This window comes from Gopherus evgoodei, chromosome 10, assembly GCF_007399415.2.
Source record: "Gopherus evgoodei ecotype Sinaloan lineage chromosome 10, rGopEvg1_v1.p, whole genome shotgun sequence".
In the NCBI taxonomy this organism is placed as follows: Eukaryota; Metazoa; Chordata; order Testudines; family Testudinidae; genus Gopherus; species Gopherus evgoodei.
The window spans coordinates 18,041,655-18,065,227 of NC_044331.1; the positions used below are offsets into that span (position 1 = coordinate 18,041,655).

At 40.8% G+C, this 23,573-nt stretch overlaps 2 protein-coding genes across 4 annotated transcripts in view; one reads left to right on the top strand and one right to left on the bottom strand.

The window, feature by feature from the left end:
• The window catches only part of EFL1 (elongation factor like GTPase 1), a 155,469-nt gene extending 152,174 nt beyond the window's left edge, over positions 1-3,295 (bottom strand). For both annotated transcript variants that reach the window (XM_030577562.1, XM_030577561.1), the window contains exons 1-4: positions 3,226-3,295; positions 2,034-2,136; positions 341-408; positions 106-190 (exon numbers count right to left, since the gene is read on the bottom strand). In XM_030577562.1, the coding sequence (XP_030433422.1) occupies positions 106-190; positions 341-408; positions 2,034-2,124 (244 nt within the window). In that variant the 5' untranslated portion in view covers positions 2,125-2,136; positions 3,226-3,295. The remainder of the gene's footprint in view (positions 1-105; positions 191-340; positions 409-2,033; positions 2,137-3,225) is intronic.
• A 120-nt stretch (positions 3,296-3,415) lies between these two features.
• SAXO2 (stabilizer of axonemal microtubules 2) lies at positions 3,416-20,924 on the top strand. 2 transcript variants are annotated; one of them, XM_030579113.1, is made up of 5 exons: positions 3,425-3,496; positions 8,704-8,875; positions 15,698-15,877; positions 16,656-16,858; positions 18,520-20,924. In XM_030579113.1, the coding sequence occupies exons 3-5, from the start codon at positions 15,759-15,761 to the stop codon at positions 19,509-19,511; spliced, it is 1,314 nt and encodes a 437-aa protein (XP_030434973.1). In that variant the 5' UTR covers positions 3,425-3,496; positions 8,704-8,875; positions 15,698-15,758; the 3' UTR covers positions 19,512-20,924. The 2 variants fall into 2 exon arrangements, with proteins under 2 accessions (XP_030434972.1, XP_030434973.1); XM_030579112.1 differs by lacking the exon at positions 8,704-8,875 and having other exon boundaries at positions 3,416-3,496.
• Positions 20,925-23,573: the final 2,649 nt, after the last annotated feature.

Sequence of the window (23,573 nt, forward strand, 5' to 3'; positions counted from 1 at the left end):
GGAGACAGCTGCAGAAAAAACTTCAAAGTGGTAATTAATAGAAGGAAAAGCAAAGAAAAAAAATCTCAATATTCCACACACTTCTGTGTAGCATCTCTACCTTACCTTTTTCAAAGTGCAGTGATATAGCACTAGATTTCATAGTAATTCCTCGGATCTGCTCATCTTCTCTACTGTCTAGATATCTCAGCTAAAATGAAACACCACAAAAAGAATGATAAATTTGTATACCGCTATTTTCCTAAGCTATTCTTTTAAATGTGAAAGGGTATGTCCAAAAAAAAAAATATAGGAACTCTTAAAAACTCCACTCATTAATTATATTAGATTATAACTGTACCTTTCCTGCCAATCGATTGGAGATTATTCCATTGCTAGATATCAGACAGTCAGCTAGAGTGGTTTTGCCTTTAAAGAAAAATAAGTGACCAATGAGTTATCAAACTTGATATTGCTACATGCTAGTAACTATCAAACAGGCACATGGGTTTCTTTAAAATATTAATAAAAATACTTTATTAAAAACCTGCCATAGGTTACTCAACATCACCCACATCTGCCTCTCACAAGATATGACTCTCTTCTCCATCTCCACAAAAAGCATGCAACCTTAATTGTAACCAAAGATTATGTTGAAACAACAACAACAAAACCCCCACCATAACTCGTAATTACAACATGGAAATAAAGATTAACCACTAACATTAAACAATAACCTCCCAAAACAATAAACACTATTTCAAATTATTTCCACTTAAACACCAAAATATTTCTTCCATTAGTCATCCAGCACTACACAATTAAAAAAAAAAATCAACTAAAAAAAACTACACTGACACTAACCATTTACTACAATACACTAACAATTAAACATTCTGAACAATTAGAAAACATTAATTTCTAACCACTCCACATGATCTAAGTTCCATGTTTTGTGTAGAAGCCACAGGAAAAGACAACTTAGACGGGCAGTGAAGCAAGATAGGTACAGTGGAAAAGGTAAATTCACAGTTGTCGGCCTAACTAGGAATTTCCTTGCTTTTATATGGTTGTGTTGGTCGTATGTGCACTTGAGTAACCTTAACCAATTTTAAACAAAGTTCTTAATTTTCTGGAACATATATATCATTTAATGTGCACATGCAAATACACAACCTACTTCCATGTACACACGTTTTGATTACTTTTATTACAATGTGGCTTGGGAGGAGTGTTTGGTCTTGTTTTTGTTTTTTTAATAGTCTACTCCCTCCATTTAAAAGCCAGATATTGTAGAAGCCCTCCCAAGTCCATTAATGCCACCCTGCCTTGCCACAAAAATGCAAAGCAGTTAGTCTGTACCAAGGGAAGAAAGGGACTTTTCAGATTTCCAACAAGTATGCTGATCCCACGAGTGAAGAGACGTCACTTGACTAGGGGGTCGGACTAGATGATCACATTGGTCCCTTCTGACCCTAGAATCTATGAATCTATGACTGCATTTTACTTTACTTTCCTTTTCATTTTATTTTTTCAAATAGTATGGATGAGCACAGGTTTGACAAGATATACCACTGCCCATTAGTGTGGTGTGAGGTCAGGGAGCAATGTATACCACCTTTCACCAGGGATCAATGCTGCACCCTACAGCAGATTCACACTCCACAAAAGGTTTAAGTTACAGCCAGAGTTCCACAGCCAGCTATTTAAGTAAGGGGTTGGGGGAATATGAATAGCGTATCACCCAGCAGTTGTTGACATGCCCTGTTATTAGTCATTACTGTCCACTTTAGGGGCTATGTTGCCTACCCCCCCACCAACACCATAGGACACTGACAGCAGGGGTGTCTTCTAGGAGGACTTCTAACTATCAGTGGCCCTGTGCCCGGGGTCAAATCAGACTTGAACTGAACCCATGAATTTAAACACATGAAAAATCAATGGTTGGACACACTTATCTTCAGCAAAATGACAGAAATATCCTTTTATAATTTAATCTGAACACATAAGAATGTATCTCTAAATGACTGCTTATAGCAAAAAGTCCCTCTTACCGTGGTCCACATGAGCCAGTATACAGATATTCCTGATACTGGTAGGCTCTCTCTGGAGTCCAATCATCTTCTCCAAACTAGTGACAACCATGATTACCTATTTCTGTGAATTAGGAAAAAGCATTTTATACAAGTATCATAACTCAAGAAACATCTGAATTTTTTTAAATGCACACACAAGTCTTTATAGTTTAGTTTATATATAAATATCAACTAAACCTAAACCCATCAACGTGCAGTACTTAGCTAATAAATTATGTTTCTATAGCACCAAGCACTCCAGATCAGATACCAAAGAGATTTACAAACAAAAGGACAAATTTTCCATTTTTGATCATATAAAAAAATTTTCATGTATTTGTTTATAAACACAACAAAATACACAGTGGAAATCTGTCCATTTAATCTGGACAGAATCACACATGTAATTTAAAGGGACAGTGTAAATTTGGCAGCCACCATTCTTTAAAAGATAGGTAAAACAATCCCTGTGGTGACTGTAATTTAATCAGGGTTCTTTTTTCTCCCCCAACGTGCTCACTTTGTGTGTTTGACAGCACTCCGCATACATAATACGTTTGACTCTTTCCCCAGATAGTTTTGCTGCCCCTGATCCTGGAATTAAACAAGCGTGTAACTTCACTCACACGAGTAGCCCCACTGACATCACTGGGAACACTTATGAGTAAAGTAACACATGCTTAGATGCTTCTAAGTTTCATCATGTGCGTCTTGCAGAGCGACAAAGTAGAGAAAATCATTTTTTAAGAAGGAAAGGAGGATTGTAAAACCACAGTGACCGTCGGAGGGCTTGGGGTGCACACGTGCAGCACCCCCAGGTATCTGATATTTATTTATGTTTAGCTGTTTACAGTTCACGCTCTTAATGGTGCCCCTTTATACAAACCCCTCTGGCGACAAGGGCAACGCAACCGCCAGGTAGACAAGATACAGCACAGCAGAGTGTGGGAACACCCCAACTCTTCTTACCACTGGCCGGGCCTACCCAACGCAGGAGTCACCGTGGGCCCCGCCCTCTGTACCGTGGGGGATGAGGAGCCGAGGGGACCCCTGAAGGCAGGGCCACCCCGGCTAATCCGGAAATGACCTCAGCCTGGTGTGAGGCAATTGAGAGACCCCGCAGCCCCCTTCTACTGGGGGCAGGCGACACAGGGCCCGCCTAGTCACTCACCCCGCGAATTCCCCCGTCTCCTCGTGACAGCACAGCCAACTGCCCACGACCGGAACTCATTGCTACTGCGCGCACCTTTTGCCTCCACCCCCTTTGTGACGACTTACGGAAGCCGGGAGAGGGCTGTTGTAGGGACGCGGCGGCGGTTGCCAGGCGACGGGGCGCTTCCCTGGTTACCGTGGCTCCGAGGGGAGGGACAGGAGAGCCGGGCAGGCAGCGACGGCGGGAGGATGAAGGAGAAGCGGTGCCTGTGCGAGATTTGTACCTGCGGGTAAGCAGCAAAGGGGACCCCCGAAGAGCGGCCCCTTCCCCGAGTCCCCTAAGCCTGATCCGCCGGGAGACCCAAATCCCCCCCCAGACACCCGCCCTCCGGGGGGCCGAACCCCCTTCCCAGGGAACCTTCCCGTGCCCTCCTCCCCCGTCCCCGAGCCGCCCGTGGACCAGAAGCCATTGCCTCCGGACCAGAACCCGAACTTCCTCTGCCCCGGGACCGCCCCAGCCTCCCTGAGCACGAACTTCCCGGGATCCAAAACCTCCTGCCCCAGCACAGGTGCCGTCGCGACCCTTGGCTGAAAGTGGTTAACTTTTCCAGGGTTTACAGTTTGGTTCAATGGCTCTTACAAATTGTTCCAGCCCCGTCGTGCCCAGGACCCGAATCACCAAATCTCAACTGGATCCACCCACCCCCTGCCCCGAGAACCAAACTTTTTGGGACCAAACTGCCCTACCGCCGCAGCCCAAACCCCCTTAGCCCTGGGTCAAACCTCGCTGAGCACGCACCTCCCCCTGTCCTAAACATGAACACACACACCCCCAAATCCGCTGGTTCTGGAGACTGAACCTTTGGGGCCCCAAATCTGCTTTTTCCAAGCAGCCCAAACTGTCCCTACTTCCCTTCAAACAGTCTGATACTGTTCAAGGGCAGTTTCATTGTGACCCTGTCTAAGGGCATATGCATTGTACCATCATCTCATCTAGACCTGAGGTGGAAGATTTCCCTAAATTTCTGAATGTAGATACAGCCAAAGAGGGGGGAGAAAATCTGCAGAACATTGTTTTACTGGGGCTTAGTGAATCTGTATACTGCTACTCACTCACCTGTATATGCCTCATCTTAACATGGTCTAGCACACCCTTTTTCCAAGGGAAAGGAGGCATCTCGCAACCAGTTATGCTAGTTCTGGCTCTGCCCAGGAGGACTTCTGAAACCCAGTGGAGAAGTCCTTACAGCAGTTTCATAGTCACTAGCAGAGTTGACATAAAGGGGACACACTACAACTATGAATTCCTGCCCTTGACTTTTGTTTTAAGCTCTGTGGACTGTAATCACGTTTTACAGCCCTAATATACATCTACCACTATGACCTGATTAAGTCTGGAGAAGTAAAAATAGCTTTTTTAGAAAGTATCTGATTTCTCTAGAAAAGGGAATACAGAGTCAGGTTTCAACTCTCTTTGGAATACTATTCTGAAAAAGGAAAAGAATGTGGGTTCTTAGTAGAAATGAAGTAACACACTTAGGCTTTGTCTAGACTAAGAAAAGGTGGTTTTAAAATGTTAATTCATGTTTTTGGTTGTTTTTTTTTTAAAAAAAACCTTTTTATGTAGTCTACACTGGGCTTAAGGTTAGATTGTGCCTTAAAGCAGGGCCCTACTTTAATGTGTTTGCAAATGGGCTGCACAGCAGTTTGACCAATTCTGGCTAACCCATCTAGAATTCATCCTGGGTAGAAAACACTGCCACACCAGCTCTTCATCCTTTTTAAATAAATGCAACATGCTAATCCTTCCCCTGCTCACAGCCAGCTCTGCTCACTATTAAGGAGCGGAGATTGGCCACTGTCTTACTTTCAACCATGTCCTTTGGAACAATTCGTCATTGTCCTACAGCCTGTTCAAGCCAGTGAGACTGGTGCAAAAAGATAGGTCAGGAAAAAGGCTTCCTACAGGGAATACTACCTCCTCTAGCTGCGGGGTAGTACACCTGAATGCAGTATTACCTACCTCAGGAAATTTCAAAATCATGACTCAGACTACAGAAAATCATGTGATTGACTTAAAATTTATGAGATTTTAAAAATAATAAAATGTGGGGTATTTCATTTGCATTCTGCATTGGAACTGTTAGGGTTCACTTTCTAGCCCTCATTCAATCATGAGAGCTAAAAGCTTAGAAAGCAAGCAAGCAAGCTGAGATTTTCACATAATCATATAAATACTGGATCTCTGCCTTTAAGAAAAACATCAAATATTGTGAGACTTGTGAAATAAAACCATGAGAGTTGGCATCACTTTGTACAGGAGGCACAGAACCAGCTTTCCCAACTCTCTACCACATCTCCCACATAAAGGGGGCATTGGAGGTTCCAGGGTGGGACAAATTGGACAGGCCAGATTAATTGGGGAGGGGAGTGGAGGGGTCATCAAAGGGCTGGGGCATTCAAATGCCCTGATGATTCTGTGTCCTTGCAAGTGATCACTGTATTATGGTTACAAGTTAGGACAGTCCTGAAGTCTACTTTATCCAGGGCCAAGCCTTCCCCTAGGAGCTCCTGAATAGCAGAGACAGGAGTTCCCTGTCCTCTGTCCTTGTTAGGGTGACCAGACAGCAAGTGTGAAAAATTGGGACAGGCAGTGGGGGGTAATAGGCGCCTTTATAAGACAAAGCCCAAAATATCAACTGTCCCTATAAAATCGGGACATCTGGTCACCCTAGTCCTTGTATGGCAATTCTGTCCATTTCTTCACCAGCTCCAGCTACGTTGTGGTTGGCTCACACTGAAGAGTAAAAGAGGAGCAGTGTGAGGATACTTGCATTCTCTTGACCTGCCTCCTAGCTATAATCTATCCCAAAAAATTGTATCTCTGGACTTAATCATGAGATAGTGAACTGATTGTTTCCATGAGGAAAAATCTGAGTTATGCAGCCTAGAATCAAATACTGTATAAAGATGGTATGACATGACATTGTGGAGAAGGGACCAAGTGAAAAAATATGTCTGTAACTCAAAGACAAGACATTGTATAATATAATAATTATTAATTAATAATACTGTAAAATACACAAAAGAAATGTTAAAACAGAGGTTCTCAACCTTTTTTCTGAGCCCTCCTCTCAACATGCTATAAAAACTCCACAGCCCAGCTGTGCTCAATAACTGGTTTTCTGCATATAAAAGCCAGGGCTGCATTGAGGGTTAGCAAGCAGGGCAATTTCCTGAGGCCCCATGCTACAGAGGCCACCACAAAGCTACATTGCTCAGACTTCGGCTTTAGCCCCATGTGGTGGGGCTTTGGCTTTCTGCTCTAAGTCATAAGTGAGTCTAATGCTGGCCCTGCTTTGTGGACTCCTGAAACCTGCTCAGGCCCCCCTATGGACCTTGAATCCCTGGTTGAGAACCACTGGGTTAAAATACACATTGCTGAAGGTTTCAGATTTCCCCATGCTAATTTTCCCCCTACTGTTACTCACACCTTCTTGTCAACCATTTGAAATGGGCCACTCTGATTACCACTACAAAAGTGATTTTTCTTCCTGCTGATAATAGCCAACTTTAATTGAAGTGTCTCATTATAATTGGTAAGGCAACCCCCATCTTTTCATGTACTCTCTCTATATATCTTCCCACTGTATTTTCCACTCCATGCATCTGATGAAATGGGTTTTAGCCCACAAAAGCTTATGCTCAAATAAATTTTAGTCTCTAAGGTGCCATAAGTACTCCTCATTGACATTGCTGAAGGTTTTGCAGTCAATAAAATCTCAATAGGTTATTGTTTTAGGCAGCTTATTGAGTTTGCTTTGGTGTAGCCCTACAGTGTTTCTGTTTTTATGGGCTGATTAGTTGCTTGGCAGTGTTACCTGGGCATTGTGATGTACACACAAGAAAACAGTGAAATATTGCACAAGTTCTACTTAGCAATCTGCTGGAGTCTTACATACTGTAATTCTGAACTACTTTAGATATATTTATATTTCATTCTGAATATTAAAACAGAGGGAATAATTCTTCTACCTGTAGTTAGCTCCTGGGAACAAATACTGTAAAAAATGTCAGCCAGAAGGTGTTTCTGTGTCTCAGAATAGACAGTGCATTTAAGGCTAGATTCTGCGGCCACTGCCTGTACTGAACAGCATTTGCTCATGAATAGTCCCTTTTCACACAGGTAGCAAAACCTTGGGCATTTATATCCAGAGGTTCTAGGTTCAGTCTCCACCACCATCAATACAGTCTTGGGTATAATGTTACAAATGGTGGCCCATATAGGGGATTGAGCTTGGGTGGTGAATCTCTGAAGTTCAGGAAAAGCTTCCCTCCCTAGGGGAAGTGTGTAACCACCTCACTGTATCGTGCTCAGTGGGACTTGTCAGGTATAGTGATTAGCACTTACTCACACGAGTGGTAGGATTTGCCCCCTATTTGTTGAATGTTAACATTACTACGAGTATTTTAAGAATATGGAAAGTAGACACCCTTCTCCCTAGTCTGAATGCCCTTTTCAGTGTCAATTAAAAATGTATGCTTGCAACAACTTTTTCCAACAAATAATTGTGCTGCCAAAAAGACTGGGTGTCTGCGGGGGCTGAGCACAATCATCTCCCATCAGCTTATAAATGCTTAACACTTCTCAGGGTCAGAGTCAGTCCTGGGGACATTTCTGTATACCAGTCACCACTAAAGTTCCTAGCTTCTCAAGTTTAGGATGTGTCTAGCAGTAATATAAGACTGTGCCAAAGTGTACAAATGATCATCTTCCAGGTACTTTGCTTAAAAGGCAAGTTTTGGTTGTTATTTTTTAATCCACAAAAATGTTCTTGTAACCACATTTGTTCAAAATAATGATAAGATCCTTTATTGGTATCCCTGGAGTATATCCCCAGACCCACTTCCCAGTTTCCAAGTGATATTTTTTGAGAATGGACTAGGTATCAACTACCAACTGTTCTTGGGTATTTTCATAATAAGAAGCAAACATTTTTATTTCCTTATTTCCCATGGGTTGCAAAAGTGCTACGTTAATATTAAAGAAAATGAACCCCCTGCCTATGAACAGAGTCAGGATTCAGATTGCCTGATATAGAAGTTTAACAGTTGGCAAACACAAGATGTAAATTCTGGCCTTCAGGAGCAGAGAACAGCTGTGCAGTAGTTAGATGACCTTCCAGACTATATCTAAGAGTAATATTTGTTTATAGACAAGAAAGCTGCCCATATACAAGAATTTCTCCATATACTTATCTTCATTTTGGTATATAAAGATATGGAACTATTTACTAAAACTTATTCTGTCAGTTCTTAAAATACTCATAGTAATGTGGAAGTTTCCCCATCCTTCCACACTCCCCTCAGGCTTGTTACAATTTCCTGAAGAAGATAATAATTTCTCAATGAATGATAGATAAAAGGAAAGGGGAAGTTTGAATGAAATGTGACATACTTAATACTCAATACATCTAAATGTTTGCAAACCCAACAGAAAATTAAGGATGGAATTAGGGAGAACTAGAGCAACTCTGGAAGAGAATGTTTAGTCTTTGTTAGGAAGTCCATCCACTGACGGAACAGGAAAGATTAATCAAATGGAACACTACAGAACAGTTGACAAGAAAATGGAATAAGCAAGAAAGCAGGAGCTCTTCATTCAGCAGGTAAATGGAGAATTTAAATATACATTTTTAAGTAAAATAATCAGAACAATTTAAAATATAGACATTCCAAACAGTTAAAAAGAAAACAAAACTGGCCCCACTGCAGTGAGGAGTGCCTTAGGGGAGGATCCCTGCAGCCCCACACAGCCTCATTGACTTCAATGGGGCTCCACTCAGGCACAAATATCTGCTAGAGCAGAATTCCTTGCAGGACTGAGGCCTAAATAACCTTCACATTGTATCACTGTAAATTATGCAGTCTTTTAGTTTTTATTATAGGTTTCCTGACACCTTCTTTTATAAAACTCTGTTTTCAATTAGATATAACTGCCAGGTACAAGAACTGAGGGCAGGGAGACAGTCACCCCAGTATTCTCAAACTTCCCACTGTTGGTGCCCAGGCGGCAAGGGGAAACAGGTTGATTGAAATGCAAAGAGGGTGAGAAGCTGAGCCTATAAAAGTGGTGAGTCAGGAAGAGTGAGACAAAGTGTCCAGACAGGAATGGGAAGAGGAGCTGAGGAGGAGTTATGAGGGCTGAGCTAAAGAGTCAAGGGAGAGTGGGGAACTGGGACATGCACCTGGAGAGGACTGGGAGTGTACCAGTTAGGCACTGAGGTGCTTTTGAAAAACCCACTAAGTGCCTATCTGCTTCTTTAGGCTCTAAACACCTTTAAAAATATGACCCATAGTCTCTGCTGAAGTCAATGGAAGCTTTGTCTCCCAGGGGCTTCAGGAGTGACTAATAAAGCAGCTGAGAGCAATGTTAACCAATCATAATACATACTAAAGGTGCCTCCTGATTGGCTGCAACTGACTTTGGTGAAAACTCTTAATAACCTTGGCATCAGTCAGACAATATATGCATCTTGATTGGCACTACAAATAATGGATTTCTTTCCGGACTTGTAATTCAATCTCCCACCTAGAATGCAACTTTTAAAAAAATTGTTGCGTGTGGAGCTGTATATACATACCAAAAAACTGTCCAGATATTTCTGATGAGGAATTTCAGAATGTATGTAACAATATACTGATCATGACTACATATTTCAGTAAATATAAACATTTATTGTTCCTCAAGATAACAAGAATTTTTTTTCAGTCCTCATTAACTCCTCAGGTAAAGAAATCTTGAAATTAAAGAGAAGTGAATGCCTGGTTAATATTGGTGAATTGGATTTGTCTGATATTATTATTTATACAGAAAAAACAAGAAAAGCAATAGGAAACTAAGAGAAAGCACAATAAAATGGTGGAAGGGAAAATCCATAAGGATACAAGGGGAGATCAGATCAGTGATGTTAGAAAAGAGAGGCACTTAGGATACAAAGCAGTAGGTTCATCTCTAGATGAAGGGAACAGGCAGTTAAATTAGGGTCTGGTTTGAGGATTTTTATGCTCATTAGCAAGGGAGGCAGAAAGGCCCATGGTTCCTCACTTTTAGAAATATTAGAAAGTTTTAGAGACGTTTATCCTCCCTGACATCTCAAAGACACTATATATTACATTTTAGCTATCATTATTGAGTCTTTTTATTTAACTTTTTGTATCTAGCTGCTAGTGTGCTAGCACCAAGCAAAAAGTAGGCCTGAGACAAGGATAACAGGAAGCCCAGTACACAACTATTAATTCTCCCTTGGCGGATGGTCTGCAGCTGTCTCAGTAGAGAAAACAAATCATGTTTTCTCCTACCCACCCTACCTCCAGTCACATTGGCTTATGGTGATTGACCACATGACATGTTAGTATCCTTCCATGTTGTGGCTGCCCTCCAGATGCATGAATGAGGAGTCCTCTTCTGTCAATCAGTCGGTCAAGGGATTGCCAGGGGATTTTCACACCCCAGTTTCTCCTCCTTCTGTTGTGCTGGTAGGCTTCTCTAGTGACATTCCAGAACTGAAAAAAAATAATGGGAAGCCTGCACTACTTAATTTAGCTAGCCATTTTGCTCAGAGCATCCTGGGTGAATGTCCATACTGTTGTGCTCCTCCCATAATGGAAAATTAGCAAGGCAGGAAAATTTCACTTGCAGCTGTCTATTTAAAAAATAAGATTTAGGACTTTAAACACTTTCAGACAGAGACTTGCAGTAGTGTGAAAGGATGAAAGAGGAAGATGAGGAGAATGACATGCTGACTTACCTTTGATGTTACAATCCAACACAACATCAAACTGATCATCTAGCAGCACCAGAGGCAAATGCAGGCAGGAAAGAAGGTTACATTTCTTCTGACGGTGCAGGTATTCAGCTTCATCTAGCTGTATGCAGGGGCGGCTCTAGGCATTTTGTCGCCCCAAGCACGGCAGGCAGGCTGCCTTCGGCAGCTTGCCTGTGGAGCGTCCTCCAAAGCCGCGGGACCAGCGGAGCCTCCGCAGGAAAGCCGCAGAAGGTAGCTTGCCTGCCGCCCTCGCGGCGCCGGCAGAGTGCCCCCTGCGGCTTGCCACCCCAAGCATGCGCTTGGCGTGCTGGGGCCTGGAGCCGCCCCTGGCTGTATGAAGCACTTTGAGATAGTTGCAAGAATCTAAATGTATGTAAATATCATAGGTGTGGTATGACAGTCACAAAAATTCTCTTTATAGAGTCTGTTGTGCCCTCAGTCTATGTGTATAATGCCCATTGATGTGAATGTTTCAAGGTGATGTCCTTTGGTGGGCAGGTATACAGTATGTCTTTCTCAATAGTAGTCAATCCATGACACAATCATTGAGGACTCTGAGGAATCAGCGAAAACAGACAACAGCATTCTCTTTGCACATTCGCATAAGAGCATAACTCTTGCTAAAGATTAATTTTGCTTTTGTCATGAAGACTGGATTTCCACATTCTTCAGTTTACTAGTTCTACTTAAAAGTTTCAATGAGACTTTGCTTTGTCTATAAATCATGCATGTTCCCCCAAGAATTATTTTTTCTATCAACACTAGGGAACTCAGGTCATTTAAGCAGCAGAATAGTTTCAGTGTCCAAATATCTAGTGTCCAAATATAACTTCTTTCACTCAGATGGTCATGTTTACCTTGGCAGTTAAAAACCTTATTGAGATATTTATTTTGTTTATAAACTCTTAATGATTTAAAGTCTCCTAAAAGAGACTTTTCTCATAATAAATCGTATTCTGTGGAAGGGAATGCTCTACATAGTTCTCAAGGATGAATCTTGTTGGCATGAGAAAGCTAATTATGTGCCAGATCTTTGGCTGGTGTAAGTCAGCATAGCTCTGTAAGTCAACAGAGCTACACCAATTTATCCCAGCTGAGGCACTCGCCCAAATGGTGTCTATTTAAATTTTTTGAGATATATCTGTTAACATGTTATCTAAGCAATAAATTATCAGTCTTGCTCATGGAAGAAAGAAAACATAACCCACCAGAGCAGACATCAATCATTCATGAGTCAGGAACACATGCACTTCAAGTACATTAAAAGATCAATAACTCTGGTATAAAAGATTGATGAATGTAGTAACACATTTGTAGGTAACACACACAAATCAGAGACTCAAATAGTTCTCAATTAGCCAAATTATAAGCAACATATTTCATTAGTCATGTCCCACCCTTTGATTGATGATTCTCAACAGATATTTAGACTTCAGATCTCATTCTCCACTCTCTCTCCTGAAAGTTGTGATTTAGTTGTAATCATTTCTAGAAAGATATTCTCTTAAATGAGCATTCTTTTATCATCATTTGGTTTAAACCCAAAACTGGATTTGTCAGTTATCCAAAGCCATGAAATATACTCTCTGAGGCGGATTCCCATTTGCATTAAGGCCTCCTTGACACTGCCATTTACTCCCACTTTCAATCCTCTTTACACTGCCAGAACAGTGTAAAGCAGCATCAGTGTAAACGAGAATCAGGCCTTGTATGTTTTTTGGTATATATCTTTTGTATTTTACAATTTGTAAGTGCTATTCTGCTACCATTACTCACATTGATAGTACTGTACTCCTGAATACTCCCATTAAAATCAATGTAACTATTTGTATGTTATGGGATTATTCAATCTGAGTTAACGATTTTGACTCATCAGAAATAATGGAATCTTACGAAGTCATGCATAATTACTTTTTGCTAGAGATGCTTTGGCTCTCTTTGACAAAACTAAAATGTCATGACATTTTGATCGTTCAAACACTGATGGATTCCATTTAAATTTAATTCATTATAATCTTCAGAGTCCTTCACGAGGAAAGTATTTTTCTGTTGGATGTTGTTTCTGCTTGTAGCAAGTATGATAGTGCAGGCGATATAACAATGATGAGGGTAGTGTGGGGGAATGTTGTAGAACAGAGTACAGAATGTAGAGACAGCTGAGTGTATGAATCTGATGATATCAGAACAGCCATTTGGAATAGATAGGGCCCTATCAAATTCACAGTTCATTTCATGGTCATAGGATTTTAATAATCATAAATTCCATGATTTCAGCCATTTCAATCAGAAATTCATAGTGTTGTAATTGTAGGGGTCCTGACCCAAAAAGGAGTTGTATGTATGGAGGGGGGGGTCGCAAGGTTATTGTAGGGGGGGTATTGCCACCCTTACTTCTGTGCTGCTGTCTGTAGAGCTGGGCCATTAGTCAGCAGCTGCTGCTCTCAGGTGCCCAGCTCTGAAGGCAGGAGCGCAGAAGTAAGGGTGACATGGTATGGTACTGCCAGCCTTATTTCTCCACTGCTGCTGGCGGAGTGCTGCCTTCAGAGCTGGGCACCCCGACCACAGCCACCGCTCTCCAGCCACCCAGCTCTGAAGGCAGCACAGAAGTAAGGGTGGCAATTCCGCAACCCCCCTGCAACTCCCTTTTGGGTCAGGACCTCCAATTTGAGAAACATTGGTCTCCCCTGTGAAATCTGTATAGTTTAGGGTAAAAACACACAAAAGAAAGAACAGATTTCACAATCCATGATGCGTTTTTCATGGCTGTGAATTTCGTAGGGCCCTAGGAATAGGTATTGTGGTTGGTGCATGGTTTTCTGAAATGAGCTGATGGAAAAGATATGAGGATGCAAAAATGTAGCTGCTATCTGTGTGAATATTATGCTGTTTGTTTCACTCTGTCTTGGGCTGTATGCTTAAAATCAATTTGATAAGTGCCTCCTGGAATAAACAATTTCTGATGGCATGTATTAATCCGATAGCCAGTTTGGTTAACTAGCTTTTGATAGTTATATTTAGTGTTTTTCTATTTTCTGCTTAAGATGACGTTTTTAATTGTGAAATCTGGAGTACATGCTGTACTCTGTGAATGAATATTATACAGCATAGATGAATCCCTGGAAAAATTCAGGGTGAGTGAAGCTATGTGATCAGAAGTAGCACCTTCTCATTTCCCTTTTAATCTCTTCTCTTCCTGTTTTTCCTTCCCTCCCCTAGTGCTTTTCAAACTGCTCAGTTCATTGTTAAATGGTAGGATTGTGACATTAGAGGTAACTCAGCCCTCTCTTCTCTCTCTCCCATTTTTCTCTGCTGCTGCCCTGCCATCAGGTTGCAGTTAATGGTGGGATTGGAGCATTAGTGGTAAATAGGTGACATGGGAGTATTATCTTTTACGGAGCCTTCTACTTTACTATGCAATTTTCAGTTGTTATTGTTATCCCTTTGGTAGACCAGTTTGATTGAAAATGAATTGGCAGCTTGAGGCTCCAACACACCATACACTCCACGAGACATCTACTGAGACTGACTTGTTATGTAGGGTTATTTAATTTGCCATTTAATCTAACGAGTGAGCTCCAAAATCACATGGCCCAAAAGTGCAACTAAAACTAGCTTTAGGGATTTCCAATCACAGATAATTCCTTTCTTTGTTTTCCTTTTTTACTTTTCTCAGCAGGAATCCTATATGTCTGTTTCTTTAGTCCAGTGTTTCCCAAACTTGGGATGCCACTTGTGTAGGGAAAGCCGCTGTCGGGCCAGGCCAGTTTGTTTACCTGCCGCGTCTGCAGGTCTGGCCGATCGTGGCTCCCACTGGCCATGGTTTGCTGCTCGAAGCGATGTGTCTAAATCCCTTAGATGACTTTAAATCCCTTAGATGACTTTGAAAATTTTAATCCATATATTATAATTTCTTGCAAATCATATCCCAAAATTACTATGGTTAAATAGTACAAGACATAATACAGTATATACACCCAATAACAAAAATAAAGCCAGTACTTTTGGGGAATAGAGAATTTCAGAGATATGGGTGTGAAAAAAATAAATTGAGGAGAACTGAGGAGGGATAGATTCAGGAAATTTATTCTAGACATCTGGAGCTGCAGATCAAAAGGCCATAACACCAACTGTGATGAGATTGTGTAAAGTAGGGAGGTGACTAGTGCTACTATGAGAAATGGTGAAAGATGTATTGAAATACACAGGGAAAAAAGGAATGAGGAGAAAAGAAAGGGCAAGATACCAGAGAAGCAGGGAGAGGTATTGAGTTATTGTTACAGATTAGGGAAATAATAGCATGAAAGAAGGAAGCCAATGCTTGGCAGAGAAAAGAATGCGAGGAAAGAGTGAGTTGGGTGGGTGACAGATTAACATTTAGCAGACTGACAGCTATATTCACCCACCCTGTTCTGTACTAAGGATGCGGTAAGTATTCTTTCTTCCTGTGCTATTGTGGCCTATGCAGTGCTATTTAAATGATAACATCCTTCATAACTACAGAACAAAATAATTTGTTTTCCTTTCACACTCAGGAAGTGTTCTAGATTCAAGGTACCTGTGATGACAAACCTATTTCTCTTGTTATACACTCATAGAATATTTGAGATGTGTTTCCCAAAGATAAAACTATTTGAAATGATCTCGTTTCTATTTCTTATACAGGCGCCATCATTGCCCTCATAAATCCACAAGGATTTATGATACTGGAGGACAACCTTGCCTCATGACGGAATACGACGACAAATATCTCCAGTATGGCAATGTCCCTCCACCCCAGAGTCTTAAGCCAAAGGAGGAATACCAAGCACATCATGGAAGAATGGAAGGAATCACTACATTTAAGTAAATATTTTGAAGCAATGTGTTTTGGAGCTGATGTTATTCTACAGTGTCCTCATATTTTTTCATGTAGGAAAGACAGCTCTGTTTATTGGCATCATTTTCCATTGTGATATAATTTGATTATTCATTCTCTTCAAGGATATATATGCATAAAGTTTGGGTATAAGATGGCACAAGTCAGTCATGTTTTAGAGTTGGCAGATGACATGCAAAGGATTTTTTTTTTTTTGTCTTTTGGGGATTCATTTTTATCTCTAAAGAAGATCTGAAAGGTAGGGCTGGCTCCAGGCACTAGTGGAGGAAGCCCATGCCTGGGGCGGCACATGCTAAGGGACGGCATTCTGTCCATTCTTGGGGCAGCACAGTCCGGGTGGCTTTTTTTTTTTTTTTTTTTTTTTTTTGCTTCAGCAGTTCTGGTGCTAGTCTGAGTGGCTTTTTTTGCTTGGGGTGGCAAAAATGGTAGAGCAGGCCCTGCTGAAAGGTAAATTGCTGTCAGGTTTGAAAAAGGAATTCCACCACCTTACTAAGTACAAAGAATACACCATATGTCAGACACCAAATATCTGTTGAATTATTGTTTTCTCATTCTTCATCCTGTGATGTTGATGATGCTGACCCTAAATCAGCAAATGCTTTCAAAGAGTTAACATTTTAGCCCTTCCACAATTGATATAATGTAGTTTTTGTTAAGTTTCTATATATGGAAAAAAATGTCACAAATGTCTCAATCAGAAAAAGGTAACATTGTGAAGCAGTACTGCATGTTTCTCCTTTTCAGGTCTGATTATCTTCCATACGATGTTGTAAATCGACCTCTTCGGGTACAAGAAGAATATAAACCAAAACCAGGAGAGATTGATCTTGGAACTACATACAGAAGAGATTATAATCCTCATAAAATACAACCAGTGACATTAGTAAGACCTTTAGAAAGAAAACACATTAAGGGAGGAAAAATAGACACCATACCAACCTATCAAGGTAATTACATATGCCATTTTAAAAAAAATAGCCACAATGATGGTAGTATTCTGAACTGCCATATTGAAGTTGAGGTTTGATTTCTGACATTGGTCTCTCAATCTCTGGACCAATAGGTGACAGTAGTGAAGAGGGAATACCCTATGTTTCTCAGCAATGGATTCTGTTAATTTAAGAATTAACATTAATAGGCTCTGAAAGAGAAGCCCTCTCCAAGTTTTCCCAACTGGAAGGAGGGCAGCTTTTAGACTGTGACAGAAATATAGGAAACGACCTAAGGGAAGGAGAGAGAAACTTTGGGTTCTAATGCTAGTTATAATCCAAGCACATCTTCAAGATACATTTGGAGAAAACTGTAATTCCTTTGGTCAGAAAGATTATTTAAAAATGTCAAAGAGAAGCATGTTAATATTATTATGGACACAATGTGCCAAGAGTCTCGCTTTCCTGCTTTGCTACTGGACTTAACTGAAGCTTTGGATAGCAATAATATTTAACAATGCTTTTTGAAGATCCATAATTTGGTACAACCCAGGTGTTTTCAGACTCGGTATGGTGATGGGCACCTTCTGAATCCAGTTTTTAGAATGGGACTGGAGCTTGCTGGAAAGACAATATACCTTATTTTAAGACAATCACCATCTCCATTATGAGGTCCAAGCATACCTTAGCTTCCATTATGGTGGCATTCACAATTACTGTTTTTCTACATAGACAGATGAAACAAACTTGATTTCAGATTCATCTTTACTATATACTTGGTATAGCATTCTGCTGATGACCAGTTTCAACAAGATGATCTTCTGTTACTCATTGATGCAACAGTTCCTAAACAGCTTCCCAGCAGATTATCCTAACAGATTACCGTGGTATACAAATAATCTTTTACATATGCGATGTTGTACTTAATAATTTGATTGTAGCACATCTGCTCTGCAATCCAGATTAAAAATATCTGAATGTGGAGTATGAGCTATGTAAGACAAGAGATGCTCTGATGGTCAAGACCAAGGCCACTGGATTAGAAGGAAAAGATACTTAAAATGCTGAAGATAAGGTGAGGCCACTGAGGCTAGGAAGTTAGAAGAACTGAGGTAGAGTAGGTAGAAGCGAAAAGCACGTAGTGGCAAAAGTAGAGGTAGTAGAAATAATTCAGCAGCATTGGGCCGGAGGGAAAGAACATCTTTGATAATATTATTAATTCACCAGGTTCTGTACACTTGTAGTTTAAGATGTTACCAGCATCCGTCACTAAAATTATAGTCCATAGTTCAGTCACCTTTTGTTTATATGTATTTCATCCACAGTCCTGAGATAAAATGTAGACTTTTGCAGACATATCCTCTGTACAAATATTTGCGTGCAATAGAAAACAGAAATCACATATGTACATAGAAAATATTTCTTTTTTCTAAAAGAAATAATCATCTTGTGGTACTAAGTGGCATTTTATTGGCTGTTTGGTGTATTCCCATAGTAGCAGGTAAGCAGAACTCCTGTATCTAATAGTAAAACAGAATTATCTTTTTTACTTAAACTCAACTCTTTTGATCAAAAGTGTTGGTGGGAGAAGAAAATAGATTTTTTAATATGAGACAGCCACAAATCAATAATAAAACCTATAATCTTTCTGTCTATCAAGTATTGTTTTTGTCTTAAAGATGACTATAGATCATGGGAAGTTCAAAGAAGGGAGCCAAATAAATTGGAACACACCTATCATCCCCCTACAGAAAAGTTTGGGAATTCTACTACATTTCAAGATGACTTTGTTCCTAGGGAGCTGAACCCCAGACAAAGCTTTAAGCCTCCAGGTGTGGCCAAACGTTCAGATGTACCTTTTGATGGTGTTACTAATCATCGCAGTTCTTACATCGCTCATCAACTGGAACCAAAATTTGTAAGACCAAAGGAAGAATACAAGCCAAGCAGCCAACCCTTTGAAGATCTCACAACCCACCGGAATGATTTTAAAGGGCTACTTGGAGAGTTTACAAAAAGCTGCAAGCCTGAATACATTAAAGTTGGGTCTAATGCTCACTTTGATGGATGCACTGAATTCCGGGATCGTTTTCAACCATGGTCAGTCTCCTTGCCTGAGGCTCGCAAGATAAGAGATTATGTTCCTCCTACAGGTAATATGGATTTACACTCCACAAGCCATCTTGATTATGTTCCGCACGTGATCTGTCCTGTTGCCCCCATAAGACCAGTTTCTTATGGAAGAAGAAGTAATGTCCCTTTCCAGGGGAACACCACAATGAAGGAAGACTTTCAAGCTTGGGCCAGCTGTCGGCAAGAAATTATTAGAAGACATCAGGAAATTCCAAAGCCTACTGGAAAATTTGATGGATTGACCACATTCAAGTCTCACTATATACCACATGAGATAATTCCAGTTCAGAGTTTCAAACCTCTACGTGTTGTAGTCCCTAGTTCAGCTCATTTTGAAGATGGAACCATGTATCGTACAGAGTATACACCAAAGAAGCAAGAGATCTGCCCAGCAAACTATCCATCTCCTCCAGGATACGTCTTTGTAAACACAGATTCTCGTGGTCACAAGTTCTTCCGCAGAGTTACTCCAGAAATCAATACATTTTCCCAGTCAAATGGTAATCATATTCCAAAAGAAGTAGCTGTTGCTTCATAACTTTTAACTTCAGTAGTTTACATATTTTAAAAAATATTTAGAATCTATAGCTTAATTTTTTCCGGGCTAAACCTCAATGACAGTTGGCAAGTACAAGTTGTTATTGTAATTTTAAAATTGTTAAATCACAAACTGATTACAGCTTTTAAAAAAAAACCTGGGAATGACTTTATTACAAGATTGATGAAGATCAGGCAGCCTTAAGATGCATCTCAACATTTTGTGTGGAATCTGTTTTCTCTAATTGTGCATTTTATAATTACCATGCTTTTCAGTTTTCACCATCTTCCAGCCCAAGCACATACCGTGTACATTGAAATGAAATTATGACTTGCTGGAAATCATTTTGGAATCATTGAATCTGTACAGTAGAAATTAGATGTCTTAAATGTAACCTGAGCCCTATTTAATTCTCACTGCACAGCAAATGAAACTATAATAAATCTAAATGAATAGACTGGGCCCACACTACTTTTGAAACATTTTAACATGGCTTCTGTGACCCGTATGGAAAAGGATTTTTTCCTCTGGAAATCTTGATAGCCCAACTTCATTACAAACTAGCCTCCCACGTAGCCTATAACATAATCATAAAATCAACTTCAGAAAACAAATACCCTTTTTATGCTGGTCCAGGAAACTATGCTAGGACACTGCTAACAATAGTCTAACTTTGCTATTATTAATACAGTTTAACCTTATAATGGCCAGATCCTAACGGTGAGATTCTAACTTCTGATGCTTGGTGCATATTGACCATGTAATGAAAAAGATAATCTGGTAACTTTTGCATATAAATGCAATAGCAGATTTTTTTTCTGAGACACAAAACAGAGCTGGTTTGACTTTGGTCCTTCGTTTCCCAGCTAAAGAATGTTTCAAATAAGTAGGTGGAATGAATGATTTATTAAGATAATGTGTGTATTCATATAGGAGATGTTAAGCATTATTTCAAAGTATTCTTCTCTCAATTTCGGTGAACGTGTGCAGGATTTACAGTGATCCCTTCTTACAGTACTTATTTAACAATAATATGTTGTCTTATCACTTTCAGTATGAGGAGCATCAGTTACTTATAAATATTATCTTTTACTCATTACTGTAGGAAAGCCATTTTAGCTTTGAAGTGTCATGTATTTGTATGTACACCAAATCACCAATAAAAGGACTGAAATCAAGTACAGTATGATGTTGAAAGCAGAAACTTGAATCACATGAGCTCCCCTCAGAAAGGCAGAGAGAGAGACCTGGACTGCTGGAAATGCTTGTTTTGTTTAACTGTTACTTGAGGCTCCTGCTCTTATTACAAGAGTGGTTGCTTTTAAATGTTCTTTGTGATATGTCAATTTGCTTTACTCTAATTGAAAAATCAGGTTAATTAAATTTTTTTTAATGTTCCTACATGTTTTCCAATTTGTAAAGAGGTGTTTTGGAGTGGATTTTTAATTAAATGTTTAAGGCTGGACTAGCCTGAGCAAGTAGCACCATATAGCAGTACTGTCCCATGAGCGGGGCAGGGACTGAATTCTGATTTAGTTCCAATTATATCCCTGGGATTATTTAAGTGTTTTGCTTCCCTGACTGGACACTTCCCTGAATCAGTGTCTGACCACTGATCCTTTTCATTTTTATTTAGCAGATCTCAAATTTCTTAGCCCCATTATAGACCTATTGTCCCGATATGCATTTTCTTTTCTTGCCTAAATAATTTAAGGAAACTCATATGCTGACTTTACCAGCTACTCACAGATACAAAAATGTAATGATAAATACTGAGGGGAAACAGAAGAGTGAATTCAAACAGGTGTAATAGAGTTTGAAGCAGGTGTATTTGGAGAGCAGGTATTTCAGGAGATTTTTTTTCTCTCTCTCTCTCTTATGGCCCTGAATACCGCCTGTAAGCTCATTATTTTAAGGATGGAGTGCTTGGTGGGGGGGACCCCTACCCATGGGAACCCAAATCCTAGGGCAAGGACTCCTACCCTTGAGAGCCCTAACCATAGCCCCAAGTCTCCTACCCATAGCAACCTTAACCCTAGAGCCGGGACCCCTACCCATAGGAACTCTAACTCTAAGGCAGGGATCCATACCCATAGGAACCCTAACCCTAGGGAGGGGACCCTTATCCACAGGAGCCATAGCCCCAATTCCCCTACCCATAGGAACCTTAAAACTTAGGGCGGGACCCCTACACATAGGAACCCTAACCCTAGAGCAGGGTCCCCTACCCATAGGAACCCTAATCCTAGTGTGGGCATCTGTACCCATAGGAATCCTAACCCTAGCAAGGCGACCCCTATCCACAGGATCCCTAACCCTAGCCCCAATTCCCCTACCCATAGGAATCTTAAGCCTAGCCCCAAATTCCATACCCATAGGAACTCTAGCCCTAAGGCGGGACCTCTACCCATAGGAAACTAAAGCCTAGCCTCAAATCCCATACCCACATGAACTCTAACCCTACAGTGGGGCACCGACCCTTAGGAGCCCTAACCCAAGCCCCAAGTCCCTTGTCCATAGGAACCTTAAGCCTAGGGACAGGACCCCTATTCATAGGAACCTTAAACCTAGCCCCAAATCCCCTAAAATAGGAATCCTAACCTTAGGGTGGGGACTCAGACCCATAGGAACCCTAACCCAAGGGCAGGGACCCATACCCATAGAAGCTATAACACTAGTGCGGGGACCCACTCTCAATAGGAAACCCCAGTATCATTTGCACCCTCCAGATCTTGCTCACTGCCTACTGCAGGCCCCCCGGGCCTCAGATCACCCCACTGAGTGCAGTCTGAGCCCAGAGAAGAGTGTCTGTGTCACAGGCAGGGCAGAGGAGAGAATGAACTGTCCCTTTGCACACCAATGCCCTGACACAAACTGGTAACTGAAATGTAAACAAGCATTTTCTGTGATGGGGATGTCATGTTGGATTATGAACTAAATTCTCTGCTCTCCTCTGGGTGGTTTTTTTTTGGTCTTAATATGTTTTTTTATGGTCAAAATTCAGAATATATTATCTTAATATAGTTGACAATATATTAACCACAATTGCCAACTTTCACATGGTAAATAAGCACCCAACTTTCACAACAAGCCAAAAATCAAGCTAATCCCATTTCAAAACAAGGCCAAAACAAGCCAATCCCTAAGAACCCCAACACTCTAGGTGACTAGATCCCCCTGGCGTGCAGTCTGGGACTGTGGTGGCTGGTCAAAATACCTATGTTAACTTTAGCTCCACTGAAAACAGAAAAATTGTAATGAAACATCCACCTTGAGTTTATGCAAATACTATCACACAAATCAGATCAAATCAAACAATAAAATCTCACCATCATTTTCACTATGTTACCAGGCTCTAATTTAATTATAAATCAATGAGGCGATTACGTGAAATCAGGAAAAGCTCAATACAGTTGTACATTGAAATAGAAAGAATAAGAAAGGGGAATGTTAAAAGGCTGAGAGTGTGCTAACCAGGGGTAGTCAATAAGCAGACTGCAGGCCAAATCCAGACTGTCAATACACTTTTGAATGGACCCCAAAATCTTTTTATCATCATTTTTTTAATTATTGTTTTCTCTGGCGTCTGGATCTTGATGATACCTTGACCCAGAAATGTGGACCTTGACAAAAAATAATTGACTACCCTGTTGCTAACTATGCTCCTTTTCCGAGCCAGAGCCTGATCGCTGTGCCCCAATTGGGCAGGCAGGCTCTGCATCAGCTCCTCCCAGCTGGGCTCTGCAGGCAGCAGGTGAATCCTGGAAGAGAGGGGAGCGGAGAGCGAGTGACGGGGGAGGGAGGGGCAGGAGTGGGGCCTCAGGGGCAGAGGCAGGGCTTCAGGGCAGGGGTGGGGCAAGGCTATTTGGTTTCAGCAATTAGGAAGTTGGCAACCCTATGCCTTTCTGATGTTACTATTGAAAATACTGGAGGTGATGCTTCTAGGAATAACATCACCAAAAGCACAGCAGTCCCACAGTGCTGCAGATAGTTATGGTATTATAAAGATTCCTACAGCAACAGACATTTTCAAGTTTTCATGTCAATTCTTCTCTATACAAA

What these genes read in the sequence shown, in the direction of transcription:
- SAXO2 (XM_030579112.1), top strand. Translation starts at nt 3,456, where the DNA reads ATGAAGGAGAAGCGGTGCCTGTGCGAGATTTGTACCTGCGG. An exon ending in TGCGAGATTTGTACCTGCGG is followed by an intron (nt 3,497 to 15,697) that starts GTAAGCAGCAAA and finishes TTTCTTATACAG; the next exon opens with GCGCCATCATTGCCCTCATA. An exon ending in CACCATACCAACCTATCAAG is followed by an intron (nt 16,859 to 18,519) that starts GTAATTACATAT and finishes TTTGTCTTAAAG; the next exon opens with ATGACTATAGATCATGGGAA.